The 19,832-nt window shown below is 42.9% G+C and overlaps 2 protein-coding genes and 1 non-coding gene across 5 annotated transcripts in view; 1 reads left to right on the top strand and 2 right to left on the bottom strand.

Moving 5' to 3' along the window:
• The window catches only part of TMC4 (transmembrane channel like 4), a 19,109-nt gene extending 16,974 nt beyond the window's left edge, over nt 1-2,135 (bottom strand). For both annotated transcript variants that reach the window (XR_006104510.1, XM_042472821.1), the window contains exon 1: nt 1,497-2,135. Coding sequence is in view for 1 of the 2 variants with exons in the window: in XM_042472821.1 (XP_042328755.1) it covers nt 1,497-1,545 (49 nt within the window). In the remaining variant the exon portion in view is untranslated. The remainder of the gene's footprint in view (nt 1-1,496) is intronic.
• Nucleotides 2,136-2,844: 709 nt separating this feature from the next.
• MBOAT7 (membrane bound O-acyltransferase domain containing 7) lies at nt 2,845-19,763 on the bottom strand. Of its 2 annotated transcripts, none has more exons than XM_042476259.1 (8): nt 19,568-19,763; nt 12,830-12,914; nt 11,544-11,673; nt 9,503-9,629; nt 8,021-8,177; nt 6,304-6,664; nt 5,532-5,717; nt 2,845-4,497 (listed from the first exon to the last, which is right to left on the bottom strand). In XM_042476259.1, exons 2-8 carry the CDS (start codon nt 12,903-12,905, stop codon nt 4,116-4,118), a joined length of 1,419 nt encoding a protein of 472 aa, XP_042332193.1. In that variant the 5' UTR covers nt 12,906-12,914; nt 19,568-19,763; the 3' UTR covers nt 2,845-4,115. The 2 variants fall into 2 exon arrangements, with proteins under 2 accessions (XP_042332193.1, XP_042332194.1); XM_042476260.1 differs by having other exon boundaries at nt 5,532-5,714.
• On the top strand, nt 2,947-3,057 carry LOC121935843. The gene has a single exon (XR_006104867.1). It is a non-coding gene; the product is annotated as a U6 spliceosomal RNA (small nuclear RNA).
• Nucleotides 19,764-19,832: the final 69 nt, after the last annotated feature.

The following is a 19,832-nucleotide window of genomic DNA, read 5'->3' as shown; positions in this document are numbered from 1 at the left end:
ATTCGCAAGAGGACCTAGTAATTGAAAATCCATAAGTTTATTTCCAGTTGTCAACAAAGGAAAACATTGAACTCAGTGGAATTCAAGTTCCAAAAGCTGAGAACCCCGAACAAGACAAAATGGCTCTTTTTATATTATTCAAGACAAAGAAGCTTCTTCAATATACCTGATTGGCTAATTACAATTTAAACATATAGAATTCTTACAATCAGAACAGAAATACATGCATACATTAAAACTGCATCATCACTCCTTACCCCCTCCTTTAGGAATTCAGTGGAATTCATCCTAACCTTGCTTGTTTCCCAACTCCAGAAAATATAAACATTTCTTCCACTCACCAATACCAAAAATATTAGACAGCCCATCTTCCAGGATCATAAACCAAAGCAGATACAGCATAAAGTATTAACAAGCATGTCAGATCCTGACACTGGGGGATTCTGGGAGTTGTAGTCTAAAAAACAACTGTTGCATGCTCTGGCCTCCATCAGTGGGATTCAACCATAAATCCATTTGACTTGAAGAAAAGGTGTTTATTACATACATATCTCATCCTTTCCTCAAAGGGACCATGTATCCTTTTTTATCTTTATCAAGCTTCTGCCATTCTCACTGTATATTTTTTAAAATTCCTAACATCCCTCAGTTTGTGCTGGATATACCTAAATATATGTACCCTTTCTTTTCCAATTGCCTCTTTGGTGTACTTCCCCCGCCACTTAAAATTCTTTGGATCACTTTTAAAATTATTGTAACTTGTTCCTATATGAACACTATCACGTTCTTTGGCTGCCCCATTTAGGAGATCTGAAAGATTTACCCTAGTTTCCCTCATTTGGATGCTCTCCAGATGAGTTGGATACAATCCAACATGATTATGGGAGCTGTAGTTCATCACATCTGGAGCACATCGCTTTGAGGAGTGTGGGTTTATGCCATCATTTTTAATGAGATTAACCGAAGGTTCTCTGACCTGTCAGCTTTCTCCTGTAAGTCAATTTAAATGTTACTCTTTCATCTTTTTCGTCTCAACTGCCAGCAAGCTGGTCTCACTTCTGGTTCAAATGGAATCCCTCGCTTTTGGATAGGCTTTTATTCTAAGTGTCACCCACAAGGTGAGCAGAATGAGCTAACCACCAACGACAACACACCACAAAATGTAAGACGTTCAAGAAAAATGTAGGACATCATGCCCACAAAATGCTAAAAACACTTAAAGAAATGTAAATTCATGCTTCTTAATCATGCTCAAAAATGAGATTTTGACATTCCTCCTGGACAGAAGGTTGAGGGCATCTCCTAGAAAAGGAGAACATCTGGTCACCCACCTCACTTCTAAGAGTGTGTTTGCAAAGATGCATAATATCCTCCCCTCTTGATCAGAAGAAACTTATTAATGTAAAAAGTTTTGGAAACGCTGGAGGCCTTTTGGGGGTGGAGCAGTCCCAGATCAAACCAGCAAATCCCAGAAGGTAACCATCATCCCATACTACCTGCTTGACCTTCTCGGTTCCTCGAAAGGTTTTTCCAATTATCAGCCATGGCTGCAGGTTACATTTCTTGCTCTGCGCACTTTATACTTCTCATCAGAGGGAACAAGGAACAAGGAAGTAAGTGGGCAAGGCTGGATTAATTATTCCTTTGGACAGCTTGCCCCATGAACAAAGGCAGTAACTTGGCAACAAACAGTAATGACAGTAAGTAATGACAGTGATGCAGAGAGTTTGCTTCGCCTTTAAATCAAGGACGAGAGCTATGAAGCCCACTGGATTCCTGTGATCTAGAGGGGTTTTTGTATGGCCTCTAGGTCTGCCCCCTCCCAGTTAACCGAGAAAAGCCAAAGTTCTTCTCATTAATAACTTTTCCCAATTGATGCTGCTTGACCACATGTCCTGGTTTTCACCTGTTAAATGTTGGGAGAGTATGGATATAGCTGCCTCTTGAATGAGATGGGGAATGTGGGGAGGATTGTTTTGGCTTAAATGACCATTCAGCTGTTTTACACATTACATAGCACTGATTTTAGGTTTGCCATTCAGCAAGGATACACAGCCTGTTTTCTCTCACCAACATGCATCTCTTACAAGATATTACAGTGGATCCTTGTTATACGCTGGGGTTTGGTTCCAAGATCCCCCGTGTATAACAAAATCCGTGTATGCTCAAGTCCCATTAAGTATAATGACATAGCAAAATGGTGTCCCTAATAAAAAATGGAACATCAAGGTAAATTTATACTTTTTTGGAATATTTTCAAACTGTGTATGCTTGAATCCGTGTATAAAAAAATCTGTGTATAAGAAGGGCCGACTGTACTTCTGTTTTACCATTTCCACACACTACATTCTTGAGTATATATTTAGACAAATGAGGTATTGTGAATGAACAAATGCGTTGAAGCAGCCCATAGCTTGGAGTGGAGAAACCTTGACTCTCTTTGATGTGGTGGATTTCAGATCCCAGAAGCCCCAGCCAGCTTGGCCAATGATAAGGGATCATAGGAGTTGTAGTCCAAACTGTTGGTAGGGCAAAAAGTTTCCTATCCAAAATATGTCCCAGCAAAGAAACTGAGAATATAATTTAAAATAGCACACACATCTATTCAATATAATTCTGGCACAGTCAGAGGAAAGAAGTAATTTATAGGCTGAAGGAAGGATTCTGGCATTGCTGCCAATACCAGTCCATTTTCAGATTACATATTGCTATTAGTTTTATAGCTGGACAATTGAAATCCAGTTATTTGCAAGTGGAACTGAGAGACCACCATTTTCCAGCCCAGAGATTTATCCTTTAGTGCCCTCTGCAGAATTAAACAATGAACTGATTGCATTAAAACCATTTTCTTAATAAAACTTTTTATTCTGCAGTTAGGAATCAGCCTGGGCCACAAAATATTTTCACAGGGTTTCAGAGATTTTTTTTAATAGAAAGATGTTATCCTTGCTCGCTTCAGCAGCACATATACTAAAATTGGAACGATACAGAGAAGATTAGCATGGCCCTTGCGCAAAACCAGGTTTTCAAGACTCACATCTTCAAATACGTATTTTTAGAGTTTGTATGTCTTAGAGCTGTAATTTGCAGCCAAAAGCTCAACCGTCATGGCTTGATTCAGGTCCTCGTAATTGAAAATTGATGCATTTAAATATATCACTTTTTCTATGGAGAACTTCATTTTCCTTAGTAACTGTTCAGCAAATTAGGAGAACATGATTCTTATATCATTCTTTTGCAGTTCCATGTTCCAGGCCTGGAGGTGCCTTTTTACCTTTCAGAATCTCATCCATATTGAGGTATCACTGATTCTAGGCTAAGCAAGAGCCTCACAAATTTTTGCACAATATACTGCAAAAGTATCTCCAAACACACTTGATCTGGTTGTGACTTTCAACACATTTTTACACCCTGCCATGATCAGCTGATATACCACACAGTAGCAAACCTCTAAATCCTCCTTCCAAACCCACCACATGCTTTCAATGATACAAGTGTGACATTACAAAAGACCCTATGAAAACAACGGAGTGTTGGAAAGCAGGTGAGCTCAACTCATTATTGCAAGGACTCAGCTTGTCCTCAGTAAAGCTGCTGAGGTTTGGAGCTAGGTTAAAAATTAAAAAACGGAAATGGAAACTTGGAAAAAGAAAAGTAGAGAGATGCTAAGAACCAGGGCTCCTAAGCTTTCTGGGAGGGCAAGGAAAGATAGAAAGAAAATAAAGTAAGCAAAGCAATTAGATAATAAGAATTCTAAGATTTCTCCCCCTGAGGACTCACTAGTGTCAAGTAAGTTCTCACAGAAAGCAGCTTATGCCATGATTCCTAAGTGCTCCATGGGTGCAAGGGAGAAGGGAGGATATTGAGGCTCAGTTCCTGTTTCCTATTCTTGGATTTTCCAGCTGTAGATTTAATAGTGAAACACTTAAAAACAGTCTTATACTGAATTCTTCCCTGGCCTCCAGGGCCTGTGGGAGCGCTTGTATCACGGCTCTCCATCTATTATTCTATTTCATGCTGTGTGTTCCTTTAACTTGGAGGTCCAGTTGGCATCAGGATTGGTTCCTTTCTGGTGCCATCAGTCGTAAGCTTGTGTCATCTTTGTCTTGGCTTTGTTACTCAAAGTGCTGGGGGTTCTCCACAGCTCCATCTTTGGCCTTCTGGGAGCCCTGCCCCCTCCTGAAGCCCAACACTTTTCCCAAAAGGAAGAATGCCACAGCTACTACATGGATGCAATAATAGATGGAGCTCCAGTAACGAACGGTGTCCTCAAAGGTGAGCAGCACAAAACCCATGCACATGTAGTCGTAGGCCCTCATCTTCAGGAACCACTGCACCCAGTCACCATAGACACGTCCGGAAGAGGAGAGGTGTTTCAAGAGCCCACTCTCCATGGCACCCTCTGCTGCGAGGCACAGTGGAATGGTAAGGAAGCTGAGGTAATAGCCAGGATGAATCCCATGCCAGTAGGCTGAGATGAGCATAGTCCAGGCGCTCCTGAAAAGAAACCATTCTTATTTTAGTTGTTAAAATATTAATATCCCACTCTTTATCTCAGGGCGGCATACAAGTAAAACAATACAAAGAATTACAAATTAAAAACAAGAAAATGATTTGAGCAAGATTTTGAAGCAACTTCAAAGGCTGAAACAACTAAAATTATGTGCATGTAGATTTGAACAGTTACGCCCCAAAGATTTTAATAACAAGCCAGGTTTTAAGATGGCACCATAAAGGAACCAATGATGATGCCAATTGGACCTCCAAGTTAAACAAAAACGCAACATGGAATCAATCCATCAATGGATCCACAAATCCATCAATATTATCACTGTTAATCTGAGAGTTCTCTCCTTGCAGAGCCTACCAGAATCCTTCACAGTTTCCCTCACAGTCATTGTCAAGCTCTGATGCCTCCAATGTTGCTATCAGGTTTCGCTACTCTTTAAATTCACAAAATCCTTCACTATTCATTTCAAACCAAGTCCGCATCTATATCTTGGGATGTCCATATCCACTATCATTTGTAATCTTCCACACTTCTATCATTTTGTTCCTTCTGTCTTAGTCCATAAGCACCAGCTTTTTACAGTCCTTCTTCTGCATAAAACAAAAGTACCTGTATATAATTGTCTTCATCTCACATCAACCCACACCATTTTATAGTCCTCCCTGCTAACTACCTCACTTGCTGCATCTATCCTGGAGTGCTTTACCCTACCATTCAAATTGGCCATAAAATACTCTGGGATCATAACTGGCTTACTTATGGAAGCTTCTCCCTCAAAAAGCTTATGTGAATATTTATGCCTTTCTCCAGCTGATTCAGGCATTGTCTGTCTTCATACAACTACTGTCTTAGAATTCACCTTTTTATCTAGTTCCACAAGAACCTGTCATATCAACCCAAATTATCCGAAAAACTCACAGTTCACCTCCATATCAACCCTCTCAGCTCACTCTATCTGATTATTTTCTCTCTAACCTAAATTTTCATGTACTCCCTCCTCCTTTTGTGCCACGTTACTCACTTCATGACGTAAGACCGGACAGGTGCACTTTTGTAGATGTATTGTGCCAACCACCACTGGACACTCATGTTCCAATAGCGCATGCCATCCTTCACCTTGACACAGAAATCTGTGCCATGTGGATCAATGTTCTTGATTGTTTCATAATCATAGGTGATTGTGGATGCTTCCCCATCAGCTGATCTGCTTGAAAGAAAACAAAGCATTAATTGTCCAGAACTGACAGATGTAATGCATTCTATCTAAGGCTGCCCCTGAAAGGTTTTCTGGAAGCTTCCAGTAGTACAGAATGTTGGCATTTAGTTGCAGAGTTCTGTAAAAGCTGCACTGTAACTTCTGTAATACAGTGTAGTATTAAATCTTATGTATCTAAAAACCATCCTACATTTATATTATAAATGGTCCTTTCCACCAAGATATGCAGAGAAAGTAATGGACAAATTCAATTTTGTAATTGCATGATGTTTGCGAATGAAAAAGCCTTTCCTTCCTTTTCTGTAAAAGATGTAATGTCAGCAACACATCTACTTTGTTAACTGAGGTACAGCTGTATTCAGTTTACACAAAGTGAACAAAGTTAAATGTGCATTTGCATACATTTTAAATATAAAATGCATTTTGTGCATGCATGCATGCTTATGTTCAACTACCCACAATCGTTTGAACTGACAAAGTATCAGCATCTGTACAGTAGGATTCTCAAAATGCAGTTCTCTAAATCTGTACTGGAAATGGAAGCTTATCCCAGAAGACAAATGCCTTCTTGACTCACCTGCTAAGTGGCTCATATTCTACAGTCGGTCCTCCACCTGACCGTGATTTGGCAGCAGTTGGATAAGCACCAAAGGCAGCTGCAATGCAGGCGCATTCAGCGCACAACCAGGCCACATAGAAGCGCATGCGGAAGATGAAGAAGATGGGCACCATGTAGAAGAGGCGAAAAGGAAGCCCTCGTTCGTAGAAGGCATCGCTTCGGACATAATTAAGAGGGAAGAAGTGGGAGACCACCAGGAAAAACACCCCGAAAATGGGGATCATTTTTGCTCTGGAAAGCAGTGGTTGCCAGCTCGGGATGACTGAAGAATCAGGCTGGTTGAGCCAATCATGGTGAGTACGGTAACGATAAAATGGACCTGAATACAAGAAAATGATATTCAGATCCAAGGGCCCTAGGTGCATGTGTAATAAGAGTCTCATGTGTTCAGTAGACTAGGTGTCCTATGCCTACTGGCTGAATCCGGTGATACAACGACACTGTTTTGACCCTTCAGGTCTACAGAAGAAGTACATCCTGGGAAATGATTACCCAGGAGACAAACTTCTCTCTTACAGGCACATTCAATCCTCAGTATCATATGGAGAGAATCTCTTGGTGATGCCACTTCCATTTATATGCAGAATACGCTTCCTTCTCCTGTCTGACATGCTCCAACAATCAGATGCATATTGAAAGCTTACCTACTTTTCTCCATATTGTACAACCTGTTATCAGACTCATGGACAACAATAGACAATAGTAACGAACAAAATTCTGTTTTTAAAGGGATGGGATTTTTGTTTTTGGTGGGGGGTTTTCATTACAAATGGCACTACAAGATCCTGAACTGTAAATTGCCACTTTATTAGAAGCAGGCAACCCCCACCCCCCCAGACACACACAATAATAAAAAAAGAAATGACACTTGTCCCTCCACATTTGAAGCTTTTACTTTTGTGGATTTGATTATTCATAGATTTTATTAAAATGTTCTCTCTAGGAATATGTAGGTCCTCCAGCTCACCAGTTCTCATCTGAGGTTCTTTTTCCTTCAAAAGTAAACTGCAACAATGCTAGGATCTTCTAGACTGCATCCACAATGCAGAAATAATCCAGTTTGACACTACTTTAACTGCCATGGCTCAGTGCTATGGAATTCTGGGAACTGTAATTTGTTGTGGCACCAGATCTTTGCACTGGTGCCACAACAAACTGCAATTCCCAGAATTCCATGGCACTGAGCCATGGCAGTTAACGTGGTGTCAAACCTCTGCAGAGTGGATACAACCTCACCTATACTTTGTTTCCAGTCATCAATTTCTGTATATGTAGTCAGAAGCCTCAATAAAAAGGCAATAAAAGGCTTTCAGCCCCTTTGGCTACCAAAGGCAAAGTACACAATGTGAGTTTTGGAATACACTGGTCCCCCGGGTTACGAAATACCCAGGTTACGAAATTTTCGGGATACGAAAAAATCCCATAGGGATTTATTGTTTCGGCTTACGAAGGTTTTTTCGGGTTACGAAAAAACCCCGGCGCTGTTTTAAATGGAGCCGCGGCGCAGCCGCGGCTTTTTCCCCATTAGCGCCTATGGGCTATTCGGCTTACGAAGTATCCCGGGTTACGAAAGCGGCGGCGGAACGAATTAATTTCGTAACCCGGGGTACCAGTGTATAGACAATATTTCATCTTGTCCTGTTGACTGCAAGTTTCTGAGAGGTAACTCAGGTACCTGTCATGAGTCCCACATAGCAATAACTGTAGCACAGGATCTCCACGAGTCCAGGCATTTTGGGAATCACACCAATCACAGAAGACTTTGAAAATGATGTCACTTCCTGTTTTTTCGCCTGTGTGAATTCTTGCACTTCATTGGCTAAGCTCACCATCTGGGGGAACAAAATTAAATGCATCATGAGAAACAGACTTCCTAAAGTCTCTTTTCTAAATCTGGGGTCGGCAACATCAACAGACCAAGAAGACCCAAATCACTGTCCTTGGAGCCTTCTATGCCAAAAATATCAAAATAATAATAATAGTAATAATAATAAAATTACTACAATAGTAGTAGTAGTGGTAGTAGTAGCAGGAGGAGGAGGAAGGGGGGGGAACCCAAAGTAGATGTAATCAGAAGAGCAAAACAGTTGTTTTTAAATGTTAGAGAACATAGGGGTGAGGTGGAAACTGAAGGGCCCTTGTATCTTTAATGGTTATTTCCTTGCTCACTACACACATTATAACATTAGCTAACCTCACACCTTCATGGCGGCTCTCTTTGTTCAGTTTATCACATCTTCTTTTTGGTATCCCAATACTCATTCATATGCTTATCTACTAATTGTAGCTTTAGCCAATAGCCTTATCTTGTTTCCCAATGGACCATCATTAAAATTGAACTTGCCATCTCATCTCCACACCAACAAAGGTTTATATTCTTATGGACATTCTCACACACAGAATGCTATATAGGTCTGTCCCTGGGCTTTCCACTGCACCAAATGCATCTGAGCAAGTAGGCTCAAGCCTATGAAAGCTCATGCTATCAACTTCTATCTTTCAGTTAGTTTCAAAGGTGCTGCAAGATCCCTTTGTATACTCTAATGGTTGGATAGAAGAAGCATTTTCAGCAAGTGTTGGTTGTGGCTTTATCATATAACCAGGTAATAACCAACACCACACAACCATTAAAGGTAGGATAATCCTCTCCAGTTTTCAGTCTGGAAACCCTATGCACTACATTTAAAAAGATCTCAGGGCCTGGTCCCTTTTTCCCCATCTGGAGGCAAGCGGAAGGAATCTCAGAATGAAAAAACTAGCTTGAAAAGTGTGTGTGTGCTTATTTTCTTCATTTTTATATCTGGTGCTTTGAATAGTATACACTCAGCTAGTGTGGTTGATGCTTAATGTATCATGTTTACCAGAGACTGTTCTTTGCAATATCAACCTATACCATCACCAGGAGCTACCCCTTATTCTCAGGTTTTGGCCCAAAAATCTCAGCCCTGACCTGATAACCTTAGTGGAAGCTTCAACCTATTCAAGCAGTGAATTGCCTCTCCAATTCATTCCTTTCATAGGAGCCAGAAAAAAGATGATTCAGGGAATCTGGGAAGGTTGAGGGCCACAAAAACAACTTTAGAGGGCTACATGTGGCCCCAAAGCCACGCTGTGCCCACCCCTTGTTTAACCCATCCACCAAACAGCACCAATTTACCTTGAGAGTGAGCAGAAGTTGCACGGCATTGGTGAAAGGGGTTGGCTCTGGCAAGTCAAAGAAGGTCACTGTGCGGAAAAAGAGCAGATAGGAAAAGGTCCATCCAAGTGTCAGATAGTGGCAAGACCTGGTACAGGGTAGGAAAAATAAAATTAAAAGGCTGAGAATTTTTAATTGTTTCTCAGTTTCAACCCTACTATGCATACACCTTGGCACTAAATGTCCCATTTTCATTTCAGGACTTCACTGGTTTGGTCTACAACTCCCAGGATTCCCCAAGCAACATAACCACTGTGCTATGTTGGGTTAATGTGGTACTGGAGAACAGAAGCATTCTATGGATACCCCGGACTGCTAAAAAGGCAAACAAGTGGGTCCTACAACAAATCAAGCCTGAACTCTCCTTAGAAACCAAGATGACTAAATTGATATTGTTGTACTTTGAGCACATCATGAGAAGGCATGACCCACTAGAAAAGACAATAATGCCTGGCAAGGTAGAAGGCAGTAGGAAAAGAGGGAGACCACATTCCAAATACAGCAGATAATCAAGGAAGCCACAGCCTTGAGTCTGCAGGGATGATAGGGTGACTTGGAGGTTTCTCATTCATAGGGTTGCCATGTCATAGTTGACTTGATAGCAGTTAATAACAAACAAATAAATAAACCAACATGAATTTCAACAACAACATTGACACACAATGATAAAAGAGATCCTTATACTGAGCAACTATTCATGACATGCAGACTCAAGTAATCTTTTTCATTTTTGCCAATCTACCACAAATCACCCAATGATCTACCTGTCGATACTGATCTATTTTCTGCCCATACCTGCTTTAGATGTCACAGCTAGAATATCTAGGAAACCCAATCTCCAGAAACCCAAACTACTCATAATTCAGGACAGGTGGAACCACCGCCATTCCTGGACCAGGGGAACCTATCACAAGTACTCCATTTTTGCTGAATCCAGAGAAAACGGAGGTACTTGTGATAGGTTCCCCTGGTCCAGGAATGGCGGTGGTTCCACCTGTCCTGAATGGGGTCCGCTCCCTGTGAAGGACTCCGTACGCAGCTGGGAGTGCTTCTTGATTCGTCGCTTCACCTGACTGCTCAGGTGAACGCGACGGTCAGAGCACATGTCATCAGCTTTGGCTTATTCGCCAGCTGCGTCCATACCTGGCCCAGGGACTGAAACTGTTGTACATGCTCTGGTAACCTCGAGATTGGATTTCTGCCACGTACTCTACATGGGGCAACCCTTATACCAAACCCGGAATGTCAAATGGTGCAGAACATGGCAGCCAGGCTGGTCCCTGCGTTTCAGGGCCACCATATTAACACGTGTGAAAAGTCTCCATTGGCTGCCTCCCGCTTCGGCGCTCTCATATAGGCGGTTGGTAATCACCTATAAAGCCCTAAATGGCTTGGGCCCAGGTTTCTTGATGCCGACTCTCCGGCGCCTCATTCTGCCTCGCCCCTCTAGCCCGCTCTCGGCCGCATCATCACTGAGTCGACTTACCCTGTTGCCCTTCTGCGCTAGTCTTCTCTCCCCCCTCGCCCCCGGCGGCCCCTTGTGCTGCCCCAGCCCTTTGGAATGCGCTGCCCACTGAGCTCCGCTCGACTACCACCCTGGCCCAATTCAGGAAGGACTTGAAAACCTTCCTGTTCCAACAGGCATTCCCCGATTAAGTTCCTGTGGGCCTCCCTCCTCTTCCGTGGCCAAGAGGTTGGGCTATGGGGCTTTTTTTGCCTGTTATTTTATTGATGTGACATGCTTGTATTTTACGATGTTTTATTGTATTGTTGTTTTTAACCTTGCTGTAAGCCGCCCTGATCGCAGGAAGGAGCGGGATAAAAATAAAAACTTTATTTATTTATTATAATTCTTTGCAGAACATGGTTTCTTCTTCCAAATAGGCCAAGATGCCACCCTCCCTTTCACAATGCTTCCTGGCCTTTTGCATGATCCCAGAGCTCACAACGTTTCCCTGCTTTAGCCAGCCAGACCAGACTCTCTCCTGCTTCATTCCTTTACCTTGGTGAGATGTTGATAATAAACCATGTTCCCAGGATTGTGATGAGCGAGTGGAGGGTGTGGATGTGACAGGTGGCCAGTGTCAGCCCAAGGCCTGCAGCCGCTCCTCCAAATTGCTTGACTTTTGGCCCTGTGGAGAAGCAGAGGGACTTGTTTTCTCACTGTCAAAAACATGATGAGTTTAAGATTTGGGAGCTTCACTTGGGCACACAACAAAGGAAGCATCTGCACGGTAGAAATAATGCAGTTTGACATGGCTTTAACTGCCATGGCTCAATGCTATGGAATTCTGGGATTTGTGGTTTTGCAATATTTTTAACCTTCTCTGTCAGAGAGCTCTGATGCCACAGCAAATTTCAAACCTCGGGATTCCACAACACTGAGTCATGACAGTAAAAGTGCTGTCAAACTGCATTAATTCTGCAGTGCAGATGGCAGCAAAAGAAGTCATGGGATGGAACATGTCCTCAGTGGTAGCAAAAGCTCGTGGAAGTTACTTTTTCAGAATGCAACTCACAACTACCTGAAAGATTTTGAGAGTGGCAGTAGGAAAAGAGTAATTATTCCAAGCTCTATAATCACAGTAATCAAGCCTGGATGTGATGGAAAAGTAGCCACATATGGTATAAGATAATGTTTTGTGTCCCCTACTTTCTCCTTTTTTTAACACTCCCCACTCAGCTTAAATGGAATTCTTGACACTTAACAGTGGGTCTAACTTTGAGAGGTACACAGAAAGAAGACTGCTACCAGCTACAATTTTTCCTGCTGCTCCAGCTCTGTGATAAGAATAACTACCCGGAACAAAATGCTCCTCTCTCTGCAATTACAGTTGGCCCTCCACATCTGCAGCTTTGACTTTTGCAGATTTGATTATTTGCAGTTTTGATTAATACATTCTCTCTAGGGACAACTCTGCCAGAAGTTGACCATAGTGTTATGCTGGAGAGCCTAGAAGTTCCTAGAGAAAACACCTCTCTAGGCATTTGTAGGTCCTCCAGCATGATTCTATGATCACCTTCTGGCAGATGTTGGTCACAGAGTTGTACTGGAGATTTCTAGAGAGTTATTTTGTTTTTTTTAATTTGCAGTTTTTCCACATTTACACGGTTCCTTCATCCCTAACTCCAGCAAACATGGAGGGACCACTGTACTGTGCAAGGTCCCAGATTTGCTCTGAGTTGAGCTCTAAGCAGCAACAGCAAGCTTGACTGCTAAATCTCAACTTCATGATAGCGTCCCTTCTATAACAAGTGAATGTTTCATCCTCCAATTTTAGTACTTACCCCCTTTTTTGAAGAAAAAACCGATTGGGATGGAGACGAGAAGCACTGACAAGTAGATGATTTCTTCAGGTGACATTGTGGCAAGCTAACAAGAGATAAACAGTCCAAAAAAGTTACATAGATCAAAGCAAGAAAGACTGGAAATACCAGACAGATATATGACCCTGGACCTCCAGCTGATTTTTCAAGCCAATTGTGTGTACAGAGGTAGGGTGGGAATAGGACATGGGAGAGCAGCATGGCATTAAACAGCAACATGATCCTGAAGTTTAAAGTAGCAGTGTCAAGACTATGTCTCCCAGAATTCACCCGACCCTGTGGCTCTTAAAATTCAAAATCCAGGAAAGTAACTTCTCCAAGTTTTGCCTTTCTTCTCCACAAATCCACCCAGCCCCAAGAAAGGAGTATCATGCACAGAGTCTGCTGTAAGGCCTGTATTTCATTGTCTGTAACTGCCCCATTCTGGGAGTTGTGAATTTTCTTTAGCTAGGATATCTGGGTGCTTGTATCAAAGGACCAGAACCCAAAATGCAGAAGCATGCTGGGACTCAGTAATAATCACTCAAGCTAGCATCTTGTTCACTAGACCCAATGAGAATAGAAGTATTCAATCAATTGTTGAACGGCATATCAACAGGCATATAAAGCTGATGCAGCGATTCCCAAATACTGATCCTCCAAGTGTTTTGGACTTCAAATCCCAGGATTCCTGGATGGTGGCTGGGGCTTCTGGGAATTGAAGTCCCAAATACCTGGAAAATCAAAGTTTGGGAATCTTTGAGCTAATGGATTCAACAGGTCTACTCGCTCTACTAAAACATGCCACAGGGCTCAGTGTTATAGCTAGGGGTCACCCAGTGAAATGAGTGGATAATATGATTCAAGACAGATGGGGGGATCCTTTTTCATTCAATGTATAATGGACGGAATTCACTGCCTTGTACTTGAAGGAGCTTTAAAAAGGGGATAAAGGAAATTGGAGGAGAACAAGCAATCCTCCACAGCTATTATTAGCCAATATCTATTAGTCATGATGAGTGGGAGCTGCAACAAAATGTCATAGTGTGAAGTAATCCTGTTCCACATTCCAGCAGTGACAGTCTTCCAGGTTATATCCATAATTAGGCAAATTTCTCTTTGGCTACAACGCCCAGAATATACTAGCCATTGTGATCACTCATCGAAGCCTTTAGGCCTCCTTGATTTCTCTCAAATACTAATGTAGATAGTTTTCAACTGTTTTTATCTTTCAAATCTGTTTTACCATGTCAATTATGTTTACTATGTTTTATGTTGTTGTTATTGTTGCATTCTTCCAAGCTGTTTCCAACTTATGGTGACCCTAAGGTTTTCTGGGCCTCTGTGTGGTTATTCGTGGGTTTCCATGGTTGAGCAGGGAAGCGAACCCTGGTCTCCAAGGCCTAACTAATCCTATGCTCAAACCTTAACATCTGGCTCTCAATATGTTTTTAATTTATTTAAATTATTTCTTATTGTTTTAAATTGTTTATTTTAATTTTATTTGTAAGCTGCCCTGAAATCTTTTTGATATAAGGTGAAATAGAAATATTTTGGAGCAGGTGTGGCATAGTAGTTTGAGTATTGGACTACAACTCTGGAGACCAGGGTTCGATTATGGAACCCAGTGGGTGACCGTGGGCAAGTCACATGTTCTCAGCCTCAGGGAATGGCAACGGCAAACCTCCTCTGAACAAATCTTGCCAAGAAAACCCCATTATAGGTTCACCTTAGGGTTGAAAGACTTGAAAGCAGAGAGAGAGAGAAAAATATTTTAATAAATAAACGAGTATAGGATTCTGGGAATTTAGTCCAAAAAAGTAACTCTACAATAAGGATACTGTATTTTATTCCCCCCGCCATAACCTGTCTAGACACTCTATTATTTCCCCTGCTTCCAGATGTCAAGGTACACTCATATCTATATCATGGACACTCACACACAAGGTCCTCATTGTGTTCTTTTGAGGTCTCCCTCCACATTCTGATTTTTGCCCTCCTTAAGAATAAGAAACAGAAAGATTTAGGACAGTGGTTCTCAACCTGTGGGTTGGAACCCCTTTGGGGGGTCAAACAACCCTTTTACAGGGGTCGCCTAAGACCATCGGAAAACACATATTTCCGATGGTCTTAGGAACCGAGACACCGCAATTTTATGGTTGGGGGTCACCACAACATGAGGAACTATATTAAGGGGTTGCGGCATTAGGAAGGTTGAGAACCATTGATTTAGGGATAAGAAAATAAGATAAATAGGGTCACCATTCCTCCTCCTCCTGAGCAGCCAGCTCCATTGGGCTTTGCCTTTCCCCAATTTCATCCCACAACCATTCCATTCCACCTACATCATGTTCCAGGCTGTAGACAATGGAGAGATGAGAAGCAAGAGCATGACCACATCAGCACCAGCAAATTTCAGGCTCCTCCTTTCTGAACTATTTCTGTTCTAGGTGGTTAAGATAAGAAGAGTGACAACATTTGACTGCATTATTGCATTGCAGTGGTATTAAATCTGATCATTATATGATGATGATGATGATGATGATGATGATGATGATGATGATGATAAATTATTTGTATCCCGCCCCTCTGAGAACAATCGGGGCGGCTAACAAGTTAAAAATATACAACCTATCAAATATGTTGTATAAAATCAAGAGCTTGTGCCTGAGTTTTCTTGTTTTCCTTTGCCCTCCCCACTCCAGCTGGAAAGTATGTAGCTGATCACACTCAGACCAGTTTTACGCTCTTTGCACAAACTTGCTTCCTTCCAGTTGCTTTATCCCAGTGTCCTTGTCCTAATCCCTCATCACACTCCCCACCCTGTGCTTTCTATATTTAAGTAGGAATCCTTGGGCAGATTAAAAGCAAGTGCTTTTCTAAAGATGCCAGCCAGACACATGCAAATAGAACGGCTTCAAAGAAACCTTGATACACACCCTCCCCACCCTTATTTTCTTACCCATATGGATCACATTGCAAAAAGAAAACCAGGGTACTCTGCCTCACTCACTACCCCAGCCATTCACTCCCGGATTCAAAATGTAATATATATTTTTAGATTTTTACAGAAAAAGGGGTTATTTTGGACTATGGCTCTCAGAATCCCCTGGTTAGAATGACTTGGCGGGCAAGGAAAATAAAGTGCAAGACCCTGGACATGTGACTAGCAGGGTGTCATAGGGTTCTGTCCCGGGCCCAGTGCTATTCAATATCTTTATCAATGACTTGGATGAAGGAATAGAGAGTCTGCTTATCAAATTAGGAGGAGTAGCAAATACCCCAGAGGAGAAGATCAAAATTCAAAATGACTTGAATAGATTAGAAAGCTGGGCCAAGCTAGTAAGGTACTGCACTTAGGCAGAAAAAGAATGAAATGCATAAATATAGGATGGGGGACACCTGGCTTAACAAGACTACATGTGAAAGGGATCTAGAGGCCCGAACAGACAGGCCAAAATAAAGCTGTTTCGGGTCACTTTGAAGGTATGCTGTTTAAATGACACACACATCTTAAGAGGCCAGAAGCTGCATCAAAGCTGTGCTCCAGTCCTTAGGACACATGCATCATTTAAACAGCTCCAAAGTGACCCGAAGCAGCTTTACTTTGGCCTGTCTTTTCAGGCCCTAGGAGTCCTAGCTGATCACAAGTTAAACATGGATCAACAGTGTGATGCGGCAACTAAAAAGGCCAATGTGATTCTAGGCTACATCAATAGAAGTATAGTGTCTAGATCAAGGGAAGTAATGGCACAACTCTATTCTGCTTTGGTCAGGCCTCACCTGTAATACTGTGTCCAGTTCTGGGCATCACAATTCAAAAAGGATGTTGAGAAGCTGAAACGTGTCCAGAGGAGGACAAGTCAAAAGGTGAAAGATCTGGAAACTATGCCTTATGAGGAAAGACTTAGGGAGCTAGGTATGTTTAGCCCGGAGGAGAGATGGTTAAGAGGCGATATAATAGCACTGTTTAAGTATCTGAGGGGATGTCATATTGAGGATGGAGCATGTTTTCTGTTGCTCCAGAGAACAGGACCTGGAGCAATGGATTCAAACTACAGGAAAACAGATTCCACCTAAACATTAGGAAGAACTTCCTGACAGTAAGAGTTGTTTGACAGTGGAATACATTTCCTTAGAGAGTGGTGGAGTTCCCTCCTTTAGAGGTTTTGAAACAGAGGCTGGATGGCCATCTGTTGGAGGTGCTTTGATTGAGAGTTCCTGCATGGCAGGGGGTTGGACTGCTTGGCCCTTGGGGCCTCTTCCTACTCTCTGATTCTATGAGGCTGAAAATGATTCAAGGAAACTGGCTTATGCACTGCTGTTTTACTACAAAGCAAACTCAGAATGTGGGAACATGTTCCCACTGAAGCCCAGTTTCCTGTGATTTGCCTCGACATCCTCAGTAATAGGATATAAATATAATATAATAGTGGAGAGGAGTCCAGGGTTGCTGAGAATCTGGAAAACCAGGGACCCACCTGGATCTTACGGTAAGTGTAGACTTGCTCTTCATAAAGGTGTAGAAAGAGAAGAAAGGACCATTATGGGACACAAGGAGTAAAAGGAAGTTTTAAAAATACACAAACCAGAAGAGTTATGTGCTTGAAACGGAAATTGTGGTGAAATCAGATGTTCCTCTTTAGGTGAAGTATGTAAGGAATTCAGGGTGAAGTTAAGAGTAGCAAAATATCTCTGAGAAGAAGTTTACAGCCCAGTAAACTGAGTCCCAGTCCTGGGAAAAGAGTGGGATACAAACAAATATGATAAACAAACAAACAAACAAACAAACATACATCCTATCAAATGACAGCTGGGTGGGAAAATCTGCATTTATTATTGAGGGGTGAAGAAACAAAGCACTAATAATTTTTGGCAACAGTTTGTGGAAGAAGTAGCCTTTGAACCATTATTTCTGTCAGGGATGATCACCGCCTTCTTTCAAAACATGTGCAAAATACCTGATGGATGTTTGTCTGTCCAACTCAAGAGCCTTTCTAGAAAATGCAATGCTTACCCTATTTTAACCTCTGCCACATTCTCCGGTCCCTACTCCCGATTGTACTCAGATGTGCTTTGGATCTCACCCCAGATTCAGAACCTCTGACTATGGGCAGAATGGATTTTCTCCCAGTGAATAAAACCAGTAAACAGTGCCAGAAAATCTGGGATTAGAGGAGAGGACTAAGAATTCAGGAATCTAGGAGAGAAAAGCAAATTGTTTCAACCTCCATCCCAAATTTTGTGTCTAGACTTCAGTCCAAAACACACTGAAGAAATAATCCAGTTTGAGACCGCTTTAACTGCTCTGGCTCAGTGCTAGGGAATTCTGGGAACTGTAGTTTTTTATGGCACCAGAGCTCTCCAACAGAGAAGGCTAAATGTCTCTTCAAACTACTATGAATCTCTCAAGAGGGTTAGAAAGGAGGAGAAAAATAGCCCTGTCACTCCTGAAGAGGATTTTGCCAGCCTCAAAGGGTGACAAACATCTTTGTGTGGCCTTTGGAAGGCTTTGTATCACACAGCTCCGAGGGTATGTTTTTTAAGGATGATGAGGCACATTATCTTACCTGATCCTAGAACAAATAAGTACATTACATGACCTGATTGGAAAGGATCCATGCCTGCAGATCGGCAACACATATCCTAAACCTGTCAGGGACCATTCAAAGATATAGCTGCGTTAGTCTGTAGAATCAGTATGTAAAGAGATCTTGTAGCACCTTTGAGACTCCCTGAAAGAAAGAAGTTGGCAGCATGAGCTTTCATAGACTAAAGTCTACTTCCTCAGATGCATTTGGGGAATTGGAGTTTGTTGTGGGCCCAGAGCGGAGCAAAGCTCCAATGCCCCAAATGCATCTGAGGAAGTAGACTGAAGTCTACAAAAGCTCATGCTGCCAACTTCTTTCTTTCAGTGAGTCTCAAAGGTGCTACATTCTCCCACCTGAACTCAAAGCTGTCCTGCAACCCGTCCCTTTACACTTCTCCTGATCCAAAGGACCCAGAACTCCAGGCTTTTCAAGGCTGTGTCTGTTATTGTGTTGTTGTTGTTATTGTTGCGTGCCTTCAAGTCTTTCCCCTCTTATGGCAACCCTAAGGTGAACCTCTCATGGGGCTTTGCCATTGCCTTCCCCTGAGGCTGAGAGAGTGTGACTTGGTCAAGGGCATCCAATGGGTTTCATGGCTGAGCGGGGAATCGAACCCAGGTCTCCAGAGTCGTCGTACTCAAACCACTAGGCCACGCTGACTCCGAGGGTGCATCTACACTGCAGAAATAAAGCAGTTTGGGGCCACTTTCTCTGCCATGGCTCCATCCTGCAGAATCATGGGATTGGTGGCCAACAATTTGGCCAGAGTGACCAGCTGTCCTCCTTTCCCAGGACATGTCCTACACAGCCTCCATTCCAGCCACTGCTAGGAAGGACGAGTGCTTCTAGCTTTGAGTTGTTCCTCTCCTGCCTCTTCCTTGCGGAGCCTGGTCCTCCTTTGGGGCTGTGAGTGGCATCTGGTCTTCGGCAGAGAAGGGCTGGAGAGCTTTAAAGCTAGAGATCCCAGGGTCCCACCGGAAGGAGGGAGCGACAGCACTGAATGCAGACGCACCCGAAACCCCAATGGTCCAGGAGATGGAGCTCAAGGGCTCACAGTGGTCCCAGTGCAGGCGCCCCTGGCCAGCCTAGGCCCCTGGCTCCTCCTTTCCCCCAGCGCCCTGCACTCACTCACCTCTGAGGGAAGGACCTGTCCAAACACGTGTCGCCCGCCTGAACGTGGGAACGGACGGAGGAGAAGGGGAAGCCCGGGAGGCTCAGCCCATTGCGAGACCCATTTCTGGGAGGAGCAGAGCGGGAGCCCCGAGGAGGAGAAGGCGCTCCGCTGGGATCCACTACTCACAGCTTCTTCCTCTCCGTCCGCACCTTCTCATTCACCCACCCAGCCCTAAGCCCCGCCTCCCGCCATCCCTATTGGTCACCTTCGCCGTCACTCCACA

This window comes from Sceloporus undulatus, chromosome 6 (assembly GCF_019175285.1).
Source record: "Sceloporus undulatus isolate JIND9_A2432 ecotype Alabama chromosome 6, SceUnd_v1.1, whole genome shotgun sequence".
Classification (NCBI taxonomy): domain Eukaryota; kingdom Metazoa; phylum Chordata; class Lepidosauria; order Squamata; family Phrynosomatidae; genus Sceloporus; species Sceloporus undulatus.
Note: the sequence above shows the minus strand (reverse complement) of the source record. Positions and strands in the feature narration are given on the sequence as shown.

What these genes read in the sequence shown, in the direction of transcription:
- MBOAT7 (XM_042476259.1), bottom strand. Translation starts at nt 12,905, where the DNA reads ATGTCACCTGAAGAAATCATCTACTTGTCAGTGCTTCTCGTCTCCATC. An exon ending in AACTTCTGCTCACTCTCAAG is followed by an intron (nt 8,178 to 9,502) that starts GTAAATTGGTGC and finishes TTGTTCCCCCAG; the next exon opens with ATGGTGAGCTTAGCCAATGA. An exon ending in GTCCGGTCTTACGTCATGAA is followed by an intron (nt 4,498 to 5,531) that starts GTGAGTAACGTG and finishes GTTTCTTTTCAG; the next exon opens with GAGCGCCTGGACTATGCTCA.